The following is a 19366-nucleotide window of genomic DNA, read 5'->3' as shown; positions in this document are numbered from 1 at the left end:
AATGGACAGAACTTGCACTGTTACTGTATCAGACCGTGGGCAGGTTATCTGGGTTAGTGTGTACACTGGGAGAGGGACAGACTGTAAATGGACAGAACTTGCACTGTTACTGTATCAGACCATGGGCAGGTTATCTGTGTTAGTGTGTACACTGGGAGAGGGACAGACTGTGAATGGACAGAACTTGCACTCTTACTGTATCAGACCGTGGGCAGGTTATCTGGGTTAGTGTGTACACTGGGAGAGGGACAGACTGTAAATGGACAGAACTTGCACTGTTACTGTATCAGACCGTGGGCAGGTTATCTGGGTTAGTGTGTACACTGGGAGAGGGACAGACTGTGAATGGACAGAACTTGCACTGTTACTGTATCAGACTGTGGGCAGGTTATCTGGGTTAGTGTGTACACTGGGGGAGGGACAGACTGTGAATGGACAGAACTTGCACTGTTACTGTATCAGACCGTGGCCAGGTTATCTGGGTTAGTGTGTACACTGGGAGAGGGACACACTGTGAATGGACAGAACTTGCACTGTTACTGTATCAGACCGTGGGCAGGTTATCTGGGTTAGTGTGTACACTGGGAGAGGGACAGACTGTGAATGGACAGAACTTGCACTGTTACTGTATCAGACCGTGGGCAGGTTATCTGGGTTAGTGTGTACACTGGGAGAGGGACAGACTGTGAATGGACAGAACTTGCGCTGTTACTGTATCAGACCGTGGGCAGGTTATCTGGGTTTGTGTGTACACTGGGAGAGGGACAGACTGTGAATGGACAGAACTTGCACTGTTACTGTATCAGACCGTGGGCAGGTTATCTGGGTTAGTGTGTACACTGGGAGAGGGACAGACTGTGAATGGACAGAACTTGCACTGTTACTGTATCAGACCGTGGGCAGTGTAAAATCTGTGTGTTATATTGCGAATTAATACACAGACTACAAGAGTAAACTTTAACAGGACTTTACTATTCGAAGATCAGGGCGAATCTGCCCAATCACTCATTACACAGCACTTATATACCGGTGTGGTCCCCACCGGTATTACAGTATACAGCAGCCAAGATAAAGTAGTGCAACACCTAAAATAGTTCTCTTAAAGGTAGACGGTTACATGCACTACAATCCTCCCTTTTTAGCTTACAATATACTTATTCCCCATTAAACATAGCATCATAACATATATTCAACTTCATGTAAAAACAGTTCACAGATGTAGTCTCTGCGGAAAACAGTTCACAGATTCAGTCTCTGCGGAAAACAGTTCACAGATTCAGTCTCTCTGGAGGCGCCTCCTGCACTTCCTGACTCGGTCCGGACAACGCCTCGGTGGTGTAGCAGTTCCCTGTGGTGTAGTCGGTTCACGTTGCTGGGGTGACTCCTCCAATAGTCCTTCACTGGACTTAACAGCTTGAACTTCCGTCACTTCGGAACCAGCATTGCTGACTTCTAAAAGCTTGAGTACCTTGGGAAGTTTTTCTACTTCCAAACTGATTTGACTCCCTTCGGAGGGACCACGTGCGTGACCTGGTAGAGGTGATAATGGTTCAGATGGGTCATCGTCTTCTGCTTCGTCTTTTCCTTTCCTGCTTCTTGGAGACTCTCTGTGCTCCGCTGCCAGACGCATGCACAGTTCCTCCTCCTCTTTCTCCTGTTGCCTTAGCAGCGCCACCATCTCCCGGTGTTTCTTAGACTTTGTGATTCTTCAGGGTTTTTGCACTACGGAAGATTTCCCCACAAGCTGGGCAGAACAGGTCATCGTTATATTCGGTGTCGTTCAACAGGACATGGTAATAATCGGTGTCGTCCTGAACTCGGCCAGCGAGAGAATCTTTTATTTCCTCCATGCCCAGCTGGACGTTAGCCAGCTTTTGTTCCAAATCCAGACATCTCTCCTGAAGAGACTTCTTCATGTGTTCAGCTTCCTCCAGCTTTTTCTGGGCTTCCTGCAAGTCTTTTACTAATGACCTCATTCGTGATTTCAATACTTCAACTTCATTCGGAGATTGATTGATCGTACTATTCACTCCCTCTACTGCAGCAGCTGTTTCAGCATTCTGTTGTTCAACCTTGACGTGAATCAGCGTACTTTTGGCATCCAAGGGTTGCTCTGCTGCCATCTTCTCAGTCTGTGTTGCAACCTCAGCTATTTCAATAACTTTTGAGAGCTCTGAACCCCTTTCCTTTGAAGATTGAAGCTCGTGTTCAATTTGTTCCCATTTCAGAGTCTTGTCCCTCAGCATATGAAGGAGTTGGCTGACCGTTAACTCTTCTGACATCAGACGTTTCCCAGTAGCTGCAGGGCTGTTTGTAACCTTGTCCTGGGGCTCCTTTGCTGCTTTTACTTCGCCATCAACCGCAGCCTCCACCATTCGAATTTCCACCAATGAATCATCCAGTGATGCTGCACCCAACTTCAGTAGGAGCTCGGAATTTATGGCGACCAAATCAGCCTTTTCTGCCTGCAACCTGCTAACAAGCGCCTTCAGTTGCGGAACATCTTGCTCCACCAGATTAGAGCACGCATCTTCAGAAACCGAATCAGCTTTGATTCGTTTGGCCTCCTCGCGCAGACGGTTTGTGTGCTCCTGCTCCATTTTCTCCATCAGCTGCTTCTGTTGTCTTTCCAGATTTCCCCACTCTGTGTCAAAGAACTTTTTTATTGCATTCATCTCTTGCTCAAGATGGTGAATCATTTGTTCTAATTGCTTTTGTAATTTGAAATGGAGTTGAGTTCGAGCCCAGTGTTCCTCAGAAATGTGCATGTCTGTAGACTGGACAGACTCAGAATTCTCTGTCAAACTATGCTGTTGTTGTTCAGTGGAATTCTGTTCTGAAACTTTGTTCTCCTCTGAAGCATAAGCATTTATGCACTCCTTCGTTTTTCCAACATTAGTCTGCAAGTCCATTTTAGACTTGACTTTCGCACCTGGGCTGGTCTTATCATCAGTTTCAGAGTCTGAGCTGATTGTTTTCACCGAGTTCTCACTCGTTATTACTTTTAGGGAGTGCCATTCCATATTTATTTCCCTGATCCAATCCCGTCCCAGAAGTGGTGGACCTCCCTCAGGTAGTACATATAAGTCCATTCCTTGGTGTTCTTTGCCCTTGTGTCTCACCTTGACTTTTATCTTTCCGATGGGGTATACTTTATGCCCCGTGTATGTCTGCAATACAATCTTGGTATCTCTCAAGGGTATATGTGAGAATAGCCGGTTGTAGTCCCCTCGATTTATGACTGATAGGGCCGATCCTGTGTCCAATTCCATTTTCACTTGGACTCCGGCTATTTTTAGCGTGACCCAGATAGTTTGTAGGTCAGCTTCCTTACTCACATTGTGAATTCTCAGACTACCCAGTTCCTGGCCGTTGGGGTCTGAATCCGAATTCTGTTTATCCGAACTCTTCTCAGCCACCTTGTGTACCTTGCTGTACTTTCCCTGCGGTGACTTTTTTGTTGTTGCTGGTCTTCTTTCCTGACCGGCATACTTTAGCTATGTGACCAAGCTTGCCACATTTTCTACATTCTTGGTTTTTAAACCAGCATTGGTTCTGGTCGTGTGTTGTCTTCCCACACCTATAACATTTCGTTGTACCCGAAGTCATTTGATCCACGCTGAGTACCGCTGCCTTCAGCTGCATTTCCGCAGTGCCTCTCGCTGCGGCTTCGTGCGATGCTGCAATAGGAACAGCCTTATCAAGTGTAAGATCGTTCTCTTCGAGCAGTCGCTTTTGTGCTCCTTCCTTCGACAACCCACACACGAACTTGTCTCTCAATGCCTCTGTCAGATTTTCCCCAAACTGACAGTATTTCGCTAGTCTACGCAATTCAACCAAGTATTCCGTGTTGCTTTCCTCTTTCCGTTGCATTCTCGCATAAAATTTGAATCGTTCCGCTAACATCAGCGGTGTGGGGTTCAAATGATCCTTCAGGACAGCAACAATATTAGCGAAAGTCTGATCCGCCGGTTTAGCTGGTGATAGAAGATGCTTCAATAGCCCGTATGTCTTTGCCCCCATTGAGTTGAGCAAGGTTAGAGCTTTATCATCATCTGCTATTTTATTGGCCTCACAATATATCTCAATGCGTTCTACATATGTGGCCCAATCTTCCACATCGGCATCGAAGTCGTTGATGTTACCATGCTTAGGCATCTTCACAATCTTTGAGAAACAACAACGAATTTGTTTGTTACTTTTTAACTTTTTTTTCAAAAATGGCGGTTTCCCGCGCTTGTCTTCTTCTTCCCCGCCCACTTTCAAAATGACGGTTTCCTGCTCCTGTCTTCTTCCCCGCCTCCGAGAATGGCGGTTTCCCGCGTTTCTTCCTCTGGCGGAAAGGGTAAGCTTTGCCTTCGGGCGACGACCGCTGGCTTTCGGGTTTCGCAGCCTGCGCGCCGGCTTCAGTTTATTCTGAAGCTCTCCCTCTCCTTCAGCGGCTTTCAATCGCGCCTCCCAGCCCTCTCGCAGTCCGGTCCTTTCCTCCCCCGGCTGCGGCTGAGTTCTCCGTGGTGTGCCGGCTTCAGTTTATTCTGAAGCTCTCCCGCTCGCTCGGGCTCTGTCTCTCCCTCATCGGCTTTCAATCGCACCTCCCAGCCCTCTCGCCGTCCGGTCCTTTCCTCCCCCGGTTGCGGCTGAGTTCTCCGTGGTTTGAATTATTTATTATTATCTCCCGCGCCTTACGATCCCGGTCGCAGCGCCTCGCAGCCTCGGTAGCTGCCCGGCCTTTTTCGCCGGTCGTGGTCGAGCTGTCTCACGACGCTGTTGCGTCTCCCAGCCCGCTTATAGCCCGGTCTCTCACACCGGCTGCGTTCCCGCTTGTACCGCGGCTTCCGTGCCCTACGCTGCCCCAGTCTCAGCGCCTCTGGCCCCGACTTCTGTCCGGCTCCTTTCCCCTGGCCGTGGTCGAGTTCACCGCCCTTATCCTCCGTTTCTTTTTATTTTCCCCCCTACTCACAGTCAACGTGGCCGACTTGCTTCTCGTGGCTGATCGGCTGACTCACCACCGTGACAGAAGGGACGATCACTGCCTGTTGCTGATGGAAGGCTTCTTGTCAGAATTATTTCTTCTTGCTGTGCAGACTCGAGTCTTCTCTCAGCAGAACGACGAGGGCGGATGCCTCTTCTCGACGCTCGTTAACTGCTTCGGATGTATCGCTGCCGCAGGGTAAGATCGAACTCGTCGCCACTGTAAAGTCTGTGGGTTATATTGCGAATTAATACACAGACTACAAGAGTAAACTTTAACAGGACTTTACTATTCGAAGGTCAGGGCGAATCTGCCCAATCACTCATTACACAGCACTTATATACCGGTGTGGTCCCCACCGGTATTACAGTATACAGCAGCCAAGATAAAGTAGTGCAACACCTAAAATAGTTCTCTTAAAGGTAGACGGTTACATACAATAGTTCTCTTAAAGGTAGAACGGTTACATACACTACAGGCAAGTTATCTGGGTTAGTGTGTACACTGGGAGAGGGACAGACTGTGAATGGACAGAACTTGCACTGTTACTGTATCAGACCGTGGGCAGGTTATCTGGGTTAGTGTGTCCACTGGGAGAGGGACAGACTGTGAATGGACAGAACTTGCACTGTTACTGTATCAGACCGTGGGCAGGTTATCTGGGTTAGTGTGTCCACTGGGAGAGGGACAGACTGTGAATGGACAGAACTTGCACTGTTACTGTATCAGACCGTGGGCAGGTTATCTGGGTTAGTGTGTCCACTGGGAGAGGGACAGACTGTGAATGGACAGAACTTGCACTGTTACTGTATCAGACCGTGGGCAGGTTATCTGGGTTAGTGTGTCCACTGGGAGAGGGACAGACTGTGAATGGACAGAACTTGCACTGTTACTGTATCAGACCGTGGGCAGGTTATCTGGGTTAGTGTGAGTGATGAATGGCATATTTCATCACATTATTGATGTACCTCAATGAATCCGAGACTCAACGTTAGTGGAACAAAGCAAGGCTTTTATTAACTCAGAAGGTAATACACAGTGGAGAGGTTTCTCTCATCCAGAGATCTGCAGTACTGCCTGTGAGACACGCTGGGGCCTGCTTAAGTAGGGGCCAGGTGTGTGCGGAGCCGTAAACACAATACAACACAGGTAAGGAAATGAAACTGAAACTAGACAAACACAGAGAATACAGAGACAGAGAATACAGAGTGATGAATGGCATATTTTATCACATTCACCCCTTCTACAGATTTAGTCTGTTCAGGGGTTTGATGGTCCTCTGTGACCGACGTAGCTGTTGTGGTGCCGCGGGTGTCAGATGGGTGTCCCCGGTGGCCTCCTGGGTCTCTGCCGGGGGTGCCGCCAGGGTTGAAGGGGTAGTTGGTGGGGGCACCGTTGGTCGATGTTCTTCCGGGGGTGATGAAAGGATAGTGGGTGGGTACGAGTTGCTGTGATCGTTGTCGCTGTTGTTGTCGTGGTTGTTGTCGTTAATGGCTGGGGCAACGTCTTTTATGGAGACGGTGACCTCCCTTCCGTCGGCGTGCCGGACATACGCGTATTGGGGGTTGGCGTGGAGTAGGTGCACTGACTCCACGAGAGGGTCCATCTTGTGGCCCCTCACATGCCTTCGTACAAATACCGGACCTGGGGTGGAGAGCCATGATGGCATGGATACGCCTGAGGTGGATTTCCAGGGAAAGACAAACATTCGTTCGAGGCGTGGCATTAGTGGCAGTACACAATAGCGACCGTATCGAATGGAGCACATCTGGGAGGACTTCCTGCCAGCAGGAGATAGGGAGGCCCTTGGTCCTTAGAGCTAGAGTGACTGCTTTCCATACTGTCCCATTCTCTCGCTCCACCTGGCCGTTCCCCTGGGGGTTGTAGCTGGTGGTACGGCTCATGGCGATCCCCCTGGACAGCATGTACTGACGTAGCTCTTCACTCATGAAGGACGCCCCCCTATCCGTATGGATGTAGCTCGGCATACCGAACAGGCAGAACAGGCTGTTGAGGCATTTAATGACCGTGACGCCGGTCATGTCTGGGCAGGGGAAGGCAAATGGGAACCGGGTGTATTCGTCCACAATGTTCAGGAAGTAAACATTGCGGTCGACTGACGGGAGGGGGCCCTTGAAATCTAAGCTGAGCCACTCAAAGGGCCGTGTCGCTTTGATTAAGTGGGCTCTATCTGGGCGGTAGAACCGAGGCTTGCACTCAGCGCAAGTGCGGCAGTTCCTGGTCAGAGACCGAACTTCCTCAATCAAGTAGGGTAAGTTGCGGGACTTTATGAAGTGGAACAGCCGTGTGACCCCTGGGTGGCAGAGGTCGTTGTGGAGGGTCTGTAGCTGATCCCCGGTGGCGCTGGCACACATCCCTCGTGAGAGGGCGTCGGGGGATTCGTTAAGGGCCCCTGGCCAGTAAATGATGTCATACTCGAAGGTGGAGAGCTCAATCCGCCACCTGAGAATCTTATCATTTTTAATCTTCCCCTTCTGTTTATTATTAAACATAAAGGCTACCGACCGCTGGTCGGTAAGTAGGGTGAAGCATTTGCCGGCTAGGTAGTGGCACCAGTGGCGCACTGCCTCCACGATGGCTTGGGCCTCCTTTTCCACGGAGGAGTGTCTGATCTCGGGCCCTTGGAGGGTCCTCGAGAAGAAAGCTATGGGCCGCCCCGCCTGGTTGAGGTAGGGGAAGGTTGCCTGCAAGTGGTGGTCATCGACCATGCGGTCCATCTCCCTCTGGAAGACCGAGACCCCATTCGTCACCCCAAAGGGGACTGAGGAATTGGTAGAGGCGTCTGTTCGCCTCGAAGGTGGTGTACGGGCGGCCCTCTGGTCTGATAGGGAGCTGGTGGTACGCTGACTTGAGGTCGATGGTGGAGAACACCCGGTATTGGGCAATTTGGTTCACCATTTCTGATATGCGGGGTAGCGGGTAGGCGTCTAGTTGGGTGTATATATTGATTGTTTGGCTATAGTCGATCACCATCCGTTTCTTCTCGCTACCCCTCACCACCACCACTTGGGCGTGCCACGGGCTGTTGCTGCGTTCAATAACGCGCTCCCTCAGCAGCCTGTCTACCTCAGTCGCGATAAACCGCCTGTCCTCCCAGCTGAACCTCCTGCTTTTGGTCGCTATTGGCCGGCAGTTGGGGGTAAGGTTCGCGAATAGCGAAGGCGGCTTTTCCTTCAGGGTAGCCAGACCGCACACGGAGGGGCGGCTGGGATCCACCGTAATTGAGCGTGATACTTTGGTGGTGGCACTGGAAATCCAGGCCCAAGATCACGCCCGCACATAGATTCTGCATGATTAGTAATTTAAAATTGTCGTATACAGTTCCGTTAACGGACAATTGTACCGCGCAGTAACCCATAATGATCGATGTCTGGGTCTTATCAGCCATAGATATGGTGCCCCGAGCCGGGACCACCGTTAGAGAGAGTTGTTGTGCTAGTCCAGGGTGGATAAAACTCTCCGTGCTTCCGCTGTCAATTAAACATTTAACCCCGCACCCGTTTACCTCGATGTCCACCATTGATTTGGATAGCGGGTGCGGCCTGGTCTGGTCCACTGTGACCGATGCCATTGTAGGGCCCTGACCGAGACAAGATGGCGTCCACGCTGTCTGCTCACAAGATGGTGGACCCCACGAGGTCTGGCAAGATGGCATCCAAGATGGCCGCTCCCACGGCACACACGCGGCGGTGGCGGGTTTTCCAGCGGGGTTCCCTCTGCACACCTTCCCGAAGCGCCCCTTCTTACCGCACTTGAAGCAGGTGGTGCCTTTCGCCGGGCACAGGTTTCTGGTGTGCTTCGGCTGCCCGCAGAAGTAGCAGTTGGGGCCCCGACGCGTCGCGGCTGTCGTAGGGCTTCTGGGGGGAGAGCGGGGCCCCGACGGTGTCGGGCTGCCGGGTGGGGGAAGATGCCTTCCAAGATGGCGGCGCCCTTGGTGCACACGTGGCGGCGTGGGCTGAAGAGTAGGCGTCCGAGTTTCTCTGGGCCACATCCAGGGATCGCGCTGTGTCCACAGCCTGTTTCAGGTCCAATCCCGTTTTTTGCAGTAGTCTCTGCCGGATGTAAGTGGAGCTGAGGCCTGCGATAAAGGCATCACGAACAAGCTCGTCAGTGTACACTGCGGCTTTGACATCTTGGCACTTGCAATCTTTGCCAAGCGTTTTCAGGGTGACTAGGAACTCATCCAGCGATTCCACAGGTCGCTGTGTGCGAGTAGCGAGCAGATGCCTAGCGTACACCTCGTTCGTAGGCTGCTGGTAATGCGCCTTTAGGATGTCACAGGCGGCCGGGTACGTGTCAGCGTCTTGGATGAGGGGGTAAACCCGGTGGCTTACCCAATTCCGCAGGATTCCGAGTTTCATCCTTTCAGCGTCCGTAGCGCCTGTGATGGTTGCGGAATTGTCCAGGAAGAATTCCATACACTTAAACCAGTGTCCGAAGCATGCGGGTCTAAATCCAAACGTTCGGGTTTCAAGAGTTGGTCCATTGCGTTGAAAATTGAGTTAATAAAATTGATGTGCCTCAATGAATCTGAGACTCAACGTTAGTGGAACAAAGCAAGGCTTTTATTAACTCAGAAGGTAATACACAGTGGAGAGGTGTCTCTCATCCAGAGATCTGCAGTACTGCCTGTGAGACACGCTGGGGCCTGCTTAAGTAGGGGCCAGGTATGGGCGGAGCCCTACACACAATACAACACAGGTAAGGAAATGAAACTGAGCGTGTTGCTGGGAGAGGGACAGACTGTGAATGGACAGAACTTGCACTGTTACTGTATCAGACCGTGGGCAGGTTATCTGGGTTAGTGTGTACACTGGGAGAGGGACAGACTGTGAATGGACAGAACTTGCACTGTTACTGTATCAGACCGCGGGCAGGTTACCTGGGTTAGTGTGTACACTGGGAGAGGGACAGACTGTGAATGGACAGAACTTGCACTGTTACTGTATCAGACCGTGGGCAGGTTATCTGGGTTAGTGTGTACACTGGGAGAGGGACAGACTGTGACTGGACAGAAGTTCCACCGTTTGTCTATCAGACCCTGGGCAGGTATTGTGTGCCCTTCTAATCACAGGAATATTATTATTGAAATGGTGAAAGTGCAAAGGGAAATAAGATGACTGTGTGTCAGGAATTGATCAGAATTTCTAATCGAAGTCACAAACTTAATGCCGGAATGAGATTCTTAAAGAACACAATTAATTAAGGGAAAACTGACGAACTCGCCAGGAGTAAGGAGGGAAATCAGGGTACTATTTTTCACTGAAGGGTAGTAGAGTGGGAGACCAGTTACCAGGGAGGACACTAAGGGGCAGTGTGATTGGGGACAGGAGACAATTGGTTGTGTTTGTGTGTGAAATCAGGGTAATATTTTTCACTGAAGGGAAATAGAGCGGGAGACCAGTTACCTGGGAGGACACTAAGGGGCAGTGTGATTGGGGACAAGAGACAATTGGTTGTGTTTCTGTGTGAAATCAGGGTAATATTTTTCACTGAAGGGAAATAGAGCGGGAGACCAGTTACCAGGGAGGACACTAAGGGGCAGTGTGATTGGGGACAAGAGACAATTGGTTGTGTTTCTGTGTGAAATCAGGGTAATATTTTTCACTGAAGGGTAGTAGAGTGGGAGACCAGTTACCAGGGAGGACACTAAGGGGCAGTGTGATTGGGGACAAGAGACAATTGGTTGTGTTTCTGTGTGAAATCAGGGTAATATTTTTCACTGAAGGGTAGTAGAGTGGGAGACCAGTTACCAGGGAGGACACTAAGGGGCAGTGTGATTGGGGACAAGAGACAATTGGTTGTGTTTCTGTGTGAAATCAGGGTAATATTTTTCACTGAAGGGTAGTAGAGTGGGAGACCAGTTACCAGGGAGGACACTAAGGGGCAGTGTGATTGGGGACAAGAGACAATTGGTTGTGTTTCTGTGGATAAGCTGAAGAGAGGAAGGTGAGTTCACCTCGAACAGGGACAGACTGGTTTGGACCAAAGTAGCCTTGTGTTCCCCTAAACATCCTCCTGTTGTGTTTCAGAAAATGCGATCAGCTTTCAGTAATTTTACATTTATATTATTTTTCGATAACAGTCTCATCAGATAACCGATCAGAATCAGAACTAGAACTACCGCCCACTTCACTCAGTATTACGTTAGGGAAGACAGACTTCATTTCAACAGTTACTATTATTAAACTCCATCGTTTCATTTGGATACGAGTTGCTGATAATGTAGTTTTGAAAATTATAAATATGTTTGTGATAATAATTAAATTGGGATTCAAATCCCCCTGAATGAAATGACGGTTCTTTCAGTACAACAAGATTCTCTGTGCCTAGTTTGTCTGTTTTACTGCCAGAGGTAATCGGCACAGTCAATTTCAAATCACCCAGAACATGGCCTATTGCTCATGTTCCTCCTCAGTTAATGTTTGATTGTGAAACTCTGAACATCTTCTCAGATTAGAGCGAACACTATCGGATGTTCATGAGGTGATGTACAATGGTAATGCTTAACCTTTTCCCAATTCTGCACCACTGACCACAGTTTGTGCTGAATAGCTGCCCAGGGGCAGAGATAACATCCACATCAGGCACAAAGGCATTCGTTTCACACGGTATAATGATCTGGCCAGGTGTGTGTGGGGTTTCACAGTGTATCAGGATCCTGCCAGGTGTGTGTGGGGTTTCACAGTGTATCAGGATCCTGCCAGGTGTGTGTGGGGTTTCACAGTGTATCAGGATCCTGCCAGGTGTGTGTGGGGTTTCACAGTGTATCAGGATCCTGCCAGGTGTGTATGGGGTTTCACAGTGTATCAGGATCCTGCCAGGTGTGTATGGGGTTTCACAGTGTATCGGGATCCTGCCAGGTGTGTATGGGGTTTCACCGTGTATCAGGATCCTGCCAGGTGTGTATGGGGTTTCACAGTGTATCAGGATCCTGCCTGGTGTGTATGGGGTTTCGCAGTGTATCAGGATCCTGCCAGGTGTGTATGGGGTTTCGCAGTGTATCAGGATCCTGCCAGGTGTGTATGGGGTTTCGCAGTGTATCAGGATCCTGCCAGGTGTGTATGGGGTTTCGCAGTGTATCAGGATCCTGCCAGGTGTGTATGGGGTTTCGCAGTGTATCGGGATTCTGCCAGGTGTGTATGGGGTTTCGCAGTGTATCGGGATCCTGCCAGGTGTGTATGGGGTTTCGCAGTGTATCGGGATCCTGCCAGGTGTGTATGGGGTTTCGCAGTGTATCAGGATCCTGCCAGGTGTGTATGGGGTTTCGCAGTGTATCGGGATTCTGCCAGGTGTGTATGGGGTTTCGCAGTGTATCGGGATCCTGCCAGGTGTGTATGGGGTTTCGCAGTGTATCGGGATCCTGCCAGGTGTGTATGGGGTTTCGCAGTGTATCAGGATCCTGCCAGGTGTGTATGGGGTTTCGCAGTGTATCAGGATCCTGCCAGGTGTGTATGGGGTTTCGCAGTGTATCAGGATCCTGCCAGGTGTGTATGGGGTTTCACAGTGTATCAGGATCCTGCCAGGTGTGTATGGGGTTTCACAGTGTATCAGGATCCTGCCAGGTGTGTATGGGGTTTCACAGTGTATCAGGATCCTGCCAGGTGTGTATGGGGTTTCACAGTGTATCAGGATCCTGCCAGGTGTGTATGGGGTTTCACAGTGTATCAGGATCCTGCCAGGTGTGTATGGGGTTTCACAGTGTATCAGGATCCTGCCAGGTGTGTATGGGGTTTCACAGTGTATCAGGATCCTGCCAGGTGTGTATGGGGTTTCACAGTGTATCGGGATCCTGCCAGGTGTGTATGGGGTTTCAGTGTATCGGGATCCTGCCAGGTGTGTATGGGGTTTCACCGTGTATCAGGATCCTGCCAGGTGTGTATGGGGTTTCACAGTGTATCAGGATCCTGCCAGGTGTGTGTGGGGTTTCACAGTGTATCAGGATCCTGCCAGGTGTGTATGGGGTTTCACAGTGTATCAGGATCCTGCCAGGTGTGTATGGGGTTTCACAGTGTATCAGGAACCTGCCAGGTGTGTATGGGGTTTCACAGTGTATCAGGATCCTGCCAGGTGTGTATGGGGTTTCACAGTGTATCAGGATCCTGCCAGGTGTGTATGGGGTTACACAGTGTATCGGGATCCTGCCAGGTGTGTATGGGGTTTCACAGTGTATCGGGATCCTGCCAGGTGTGTATGGGGTTTCACAGTGTATCGGGATCCTGCCAGGTGTGTATGGGGTTTCACAGTGTATCAGGATCCTGCCAGGTGTGTATGGGGTTTCACAGTGTATCAGGATCCTGCCAGGTGTGTATGGGGTTTCACAGTGTATCAGGATCCTGCCAGGTGTGTATGGGGTTTCGCAGTGTATCAGGATCCTGCCAGGTGTGTATGGGGTTTCGCAGTGTATCAGGATCCTGCCAGGTGTGTATGGGGTTTCGCAGTGTATCAGGATCCTGCCAGGTGTGTATGGGGTTTCGCAGTGTATCAGGATCCTGCCAGGTGTGTATGGGGTTTCAGTGTATCAGGATCCTGCCAGGTGTGTATGGGGTTTCACAGTGTATCAGGATCCTGCCCGGTGTGTATGGGGTTTCACAGTGCATCAGGATCCTGCCAGGTGTGTGTGGGGTTTCACAGTGTATCAGGATCCTGCCAGGTGTGTATGGGGTTTCACAGTGTATCAGGATCCTGCCAGGCGTGTATGGGGTTTCACAGTGTATCAGGATCCTGCCAGGTGTGTATGGGGTTTCACAGTGTATCAGGATCCTGCCAGGTGTGTATGGGGTTTCACCGTGTATCAGGATCCTGCCAGGTGTGTGTGGGGTTTCACCGTGTATCAGGATCCTGCCAGGTGTGTGTGGGGTTTCACAGTGTATCAGGATCCTGCCAGGTGTGTATGGGGTTTCACAGTGTATCAGGATCCTGCCCGGTGTGTATGGGGTTTCACAGTGCATCAGGATCCTGCCAGGTGTGTATGGGGTTTCACAGTGTATCAGGATCCTGCCAAGTGTGTATGGGGATTCACAGTGTATCAGGGTCCTGCCAGGTGTGTATGGGGTTTCACAGTGTATCAGGATCCTGCCAGGTGTGTATGGGGTTTCACAGTGTATCGGGATCCTGCCAGGTGTTTATGGGGTTTCACAGTGTATCAGGATCCTGCCAGGTGTGTATGGGGTTTCACAGTGTATCAGGATCCTGCCAGGTGTTTATGGGGTTTCACAGTGAATCAGGATCCTGCCAGGTGTGCATGGGGTTTCACCGTGTATCAGGATCCTGCCAGGTGTTTATGGGGTTTCACAGTGAATCAGGATCCTGCCAGGAGTGTATGGGGTTTCACAGTGTATCAGGATCCTGCCAGGTGTAGGCAATGTGCAGTTGGATTGACTGGAGCATACAAGACCAGCAAATTTACCAATAATTCAAAAATCGGCTTTATTTGTAAATTGAATCTATGCAGAACTTGTGGATTAATCACGAATCCAAATAATGTTCAATCCTATTCCCTGAGCCTTGGACCTTCTCATTCACAGATTCTGACAACATTTAAACAAATCAGCTCCAGTCAAATATTTGGATTCTATCGTGAGATAAACGGTTTGAAACCTCCATTTCATCACTTACCTCTCAGGTGACTGGGTACTTCGGATAAACCTCGTGCGATGTTCATGTAATCAAATGGTTCAGAACCTGTTTAAATCAATTAGTGTTCATGAAATCAGATCTGTGTAATATTATAGTGAAATCCTGTTTGAATGTGAAATTGAATTCAGCGTGTGATTTTACCGTACCAAGTTCCTGTATTTCTTTCAGTATTTTGTTCAGCTTTGGTACCCCATGGCGCATTTTCACAAAGGATTCCCACATCACCCTTCGGGCCCGAGAGCCTTTCTCCATCACCAGAGTTAGGAGAAGTTTGGAACTGTCCGCCCGGTTTCCCTTCTCCGCGAGCTCAGTGACTTTCTGTAAAGAATAATAATGAATGAATTGAGGAGCTGAGTGAAATATAAACACCGAGAATGGGAAGGAAAGGATCTGCTCAGTGATGGGATCTCCCAGTTGTTGAGCACAGGAAGCAGTCACTGTGCCGGGTTCTGATCCATTCTGAACATGGGCTGAATATTCTGTAAACATCTTGATTCAGTCGTTAATGGCAAAGAAATTTGGTGAATTATAGTTCTCGGAGAGTGAGGAATCACTGAGAATCTGCAGCAGTTTTAATGTGATTATTTGTCTCTGTCCTTCAGTGTCCAACATGACATCAGATTACTGACTGACAGATAGAATTTCTCTCAGTTTTTCCTGCTGCTGCACTTTGCGATTTCCCGAGAAATAAAAAAGCGAGTCAGAACTGTAGTGGCACGGAAGGAACGAATCTGAAGTGAGAAACAGCTAGAAAACTGCCTGAGAAATTACACTGACTAATCGAAACAATCACTGTTGGTGTAGGGCTGGAGAATCGACCAATAAAAGTCATGAAAAATCTAATCGCTTTCCCCCCCGGTAATTGAAATGTCCGACACCCGTTATTTTACACATCCGCTGCCGGTATGAAACCTCGGTAACCGGGAACAGATATCCAGCAATGGGGTTGGTGTAGTCAGGACTTTCATCATCAAAGATTACATTTATATAACACCTTTAATGCAGAAAAGAAAGCGTCGAAAGGCACTTCAGAGGTGCAATCAGACAATGGACACAGAGATGATGAGACGTCGAGAACGATAGCCTGTTGGTTATGTTACTGGACAAGTAATCCTGAGATAACGGTCCAAATATCATCGTGGACGTTTCATGAATTTGAATTCAAATTTGAAACATTTCAAAACAAAAAGCTGATTAGTAAAGATTGTTGTAAAACCCAATGCCCTTTATACCTGGTCTATACGTGACTCCAGTCCTTCACCAATGTGATGGCCTCTGAAATGGCCGAGAAAGCCTCTCGAAAGAAGGATACAGAAGAATAAAACTGGGCGGACCGCTCAGCTTCGGCATTGGATTCGGACACCACAAAGGAACACCCAGCCCAGTCAACCCTGCAAAGCCCTCCTCATTAACTCCTGGGGACTGGTGCCAAAGTAGGGAGAAGTGGACCACACATTAGTCAAGCAACTGTGTGACGTAGTGATACATTTAAAATCATAGTTATTAGGCAAAGTCCCAGGTACCTCCATCAGCAGTCATCGGACAGGACAGACCCACCAGTGGTGGGGCGCAGTGATGTACCCTCAGATGCAAGTGTCCTTCGTGCCATTAACATTGACTCCAGAGCCAAGGAAATCTCATGCCTTCAGGTCAAACATGGGCAAGGAAACCTCCTGCTGATTACCACCTACCGCCCTCCCTCAGCCGATGAATCAGTGCTCCTCCATTTTGAGCACAACTTGGAGGAAGCACTAAAGGTGACAAAAGTTCCAGAATGTACAGTAGGTGTGAGATTTAGTGCAGAGTTCCCCCGCATTTCAGTATCAAGAAACAAATGAACGAACTGGGCACAGCAAATGCTAAAGGTCCTGATATACCTATCAATTCATCCAATGAAAAGCGACGAGTTAAGAAAGTAACTATAGGTTTTTATTGGCTAAATAACAGAGCCCACCCTCGTGGGTGATCGGATCCAACAAGGAGGAATACCAGCCAGTCGACCACCTTTATACCTGGGCTGGTAGGTGGAGCCATGGGCGGAGTCGGCAGTGGTCAGCCCAGGTATAACAGTGTGACAAGAGGCGACCTCGTACAATGATAACAATGTGAACAGTGATAACTATAGGGAAACGATCTAACAGTGATAACTATAGTGTAACGATAGTGAACGATAAAAGTGGTTTACCACATTCACCCCTTGTTTAGATTGGAGTCCGGCGGGGTGAAGTGTACTACCAGTTCTGGTATGTCAGTCTGTCCGGAGGCCTCGTAAGCCTTTCTGATCGTCGCAGCGGCGGTGTTGCGGTATCCGGTGTTAATGCTGGCGTCTGCGAGGTAGGCGAAGGCTCTTGGGGTTCCGGCGTGCCGTCTACCTGGGCTAGAATTGGGGGGGTGGTGGGGGGGTAAAGGTGGTGTCTCCGGAGTGCCCGAGGGTGTGAGGTCTCGTAAGGAGACTGTATCCTCCCGCCCGTCTGGGTATGCCACGTAGGCGTACTGGGGGTTGGCGTGCAGGAGGTTCACCCTCTCGACCAGGGGGTCCGTTTTATGGGCCCTCACGTGCTTTCGCAGCAAGACAGGCCCCGGAGAGGTCAGCCAGGTTGGTAGCGTGGTTCCTGTAGTCGACTTCCTGGGGAAAACAAACATTCGTTCATGGGGGGTGGCGTTAATGGCAGTGCAAAGTAGTGACCGGGTGGAATGCAGCGCCGCCGGGAGGACCTCCTGCCAGCGAGAGGTTGGGAGGCCCTTAGACTTTAAGGCTAAGAGGACGGCCTTCCATACCGTCGCGTTCTCTCTTTCCACCTGGCCGTTCCCTCGGGGATTGTAGCTGGTGGTCCTGCTTGCAGCAATACCTCTCGCTAGTAGGAACTGGCGGAGTTCCTCGCTCATGAAGGAGGAGCCCCGGTCACTATGTATATAGTTTGGGAACCCGAACAAGGCGAAGAGGTCGTTCAGGCATTTAATGACCGTGGTACTGGTCATGTCTGGGCAGGGGAAGGCAAAGGGGAAACGGGAGTACTCATCAACAATGTTGAGGAAGTACACATTACGGTCAGAGGACGGGAGGGGCCCCTTAAAATCGATGCTCAAGCGCTCGAAGGGGCGGGTGGCCTTGATCAGGCTTGCTCTGTCCGGCCTAAAGAAGTGCGGTTTGCACTCGGCACAGGTCTGGCAGTTCCTGGTCATGGTCCTGACCTCCTCGATGGAGTAGGGCAGGTTGCGGGCCTTAATGAAGTGGTAAAGTCTGGTGACCCCAGGGTGGCAGAGGTCGTTGTGGAGGGTCTGAAGTCTATCAATCAGTTTGCGCGTTGGCGCATGTAATTCGCGATAGAGCGTCAGGGGGTTCGTTCAGCTTACCAGGCCGGTACAAGATATCATAATCGTAGGTGGATAGCTCGATTCTCCACCTCAAGATCTTGTCGTTCTTGATTTTACCCCTCAGCTTGTTATTAAACATAAAAGCGACCAAACGCTGGTCGGTGAGGAGGGTAAATCGCTTGCCTGCGAGGTAATGCCTCCAGCGGCGTACCGCCTCCACAATCGCCTGGGCCTCCTTCTCGACCGAAGAGTGTCGGATCTCAGGGCCCTGTAGGGTCCTTGAGAAGGCGGCCACCGGTCTCCCCTCCTTGTTGAGGGTAGCGGCTAGGGCGAAGTCGGATGCATCGCTCTCCACTTGGAAGGGGATGGACTCATCCACCGCGTGCGTAGTGGCCTTAGCAATGTCTCCCTTGATGAGGGAGAAGGCCGCGCACGCTTCTTCCGTAAGGGGGAAGGAGGTGGACTTCATGAGGAGTCTGGCTTTGTCCGCATAATTCGGCACCCATTGGGCATAGTAGGCGAAGAGCCCCAGGGTTCTCTTCAGCGCCTTTGGACAGTGGGGGAGGGGTAGCTCCATGAGGGGGCGCATTCTTTCGGGATCAGGGCCGATGACTCCGTTCTCTACTACGCAGCCGAGGATGGCAAGGCGCGAGGTGTTAAAAACACATTTCTCCTTATTGTAGGTGAGGTTCAGCCATTGGGCCGTACGGAGGAATCTTTCCAGATTAACGTCATGGTCTTGCCGGTCGCGGCCGCAGATGGTGACGTTATCTAGATAGGGGAACGTGGCTTGCAGCCTGTTCTGGTCAACCATCCGGTCCATCTCCCTTTGGAAGACCGAAACCCCGTTGGTGACGCCGAAGGGGACCCTAAGGAAGTGGTAGAGGCAGCCATTCGCCTCGAAGGCGGTATACTGGCGGTCCTCGGGGTGGAAAGGGAGTTGGTGGTAGGCCGACTTGAGGTCGATGGTAGAGAATACCCGGTATTGTGCAATCTGATTGACCATATCAGATATGCAGGGAAGGGGGTATGCGTCCAGCTGGGTGTACCGGTTTATGGTTTGGCTGTAGTCGATGACCAAGCGGTTTTTATTGCCGGTCTTAACGACTAAGACCTGGGCACGCCAGGGGCTGGTGCTCCCCTCGATGATGCCCTCCTTCAGGAGTCGCTGCACCTCAGAGCTAATAAAAGCTCTGTCCCCGGCGCTGTACCGCCTGCTCTTGGTAGCGACGGGTTTGCAGTCGGGGGTGAGGTTAGCGAACAGGGAAGGTGGCGGGACCTTGAGGGTGGATAGGCCGCAGGTGTTACGCGGTGGGCGATTTAAAGGCTGCTGGTTGTCGACTGTTAGCGGGGGGAGGGGTCCACCGTATGCTAGAGTGACACTTTGGAGGTGGGATTGAAAGTCCAGCCCTAGTAGGA

General features: G+C 50.4%; 1 protein-coding gene across 1 annotated transcript in view; it reads right to left on the bottom strand.

Moving 5' to 3' along the window:
* LOC147096527 (NACHT, LRR and PYD domains-containing protein 3-like) overlaps nt 1-19366 on the bottom strand; it is a 120314-nt gene that overhangs the window by 38000 nt on the left and 62948 nt on the right. Inside the window, exons 4-5 of the mRNA XM_085975357.1 lie at nt 14779-14950; nt 14612-14677 (exon numbers count right to left, since the gene is read on the bottom strand). Coding sequence (XP_085831483.1) covers nt 14612-14677; nt 14779-14950 — 238 coding nt within the window. The remainder of the gene's footprint in view (nt 1-14611; nt 14678-14778; nt 14951-19366) is intronic.

This window comes from Somniosus microcephalus, unplaced genomic scaffold (genome assembly GCF_052327205.1).
Source record: "Somniosus microcephalus isolate GS21.2 unplaced genomic scaffold, FLI_Smic_1.0 unresolved_chr1, whole genome shotgun sequence".
Lineage (NCBI taxonomy): Eukaryota > Metazoa > Chordata > Chondrichthyes > Squaliformes > Somniosidae > Somniosus > Somniosus microcephalus.
Note: the sequence above shows the minus strand (reverse complement) of the source record. Positions and strands in the feature narration are given on the sequence as shown.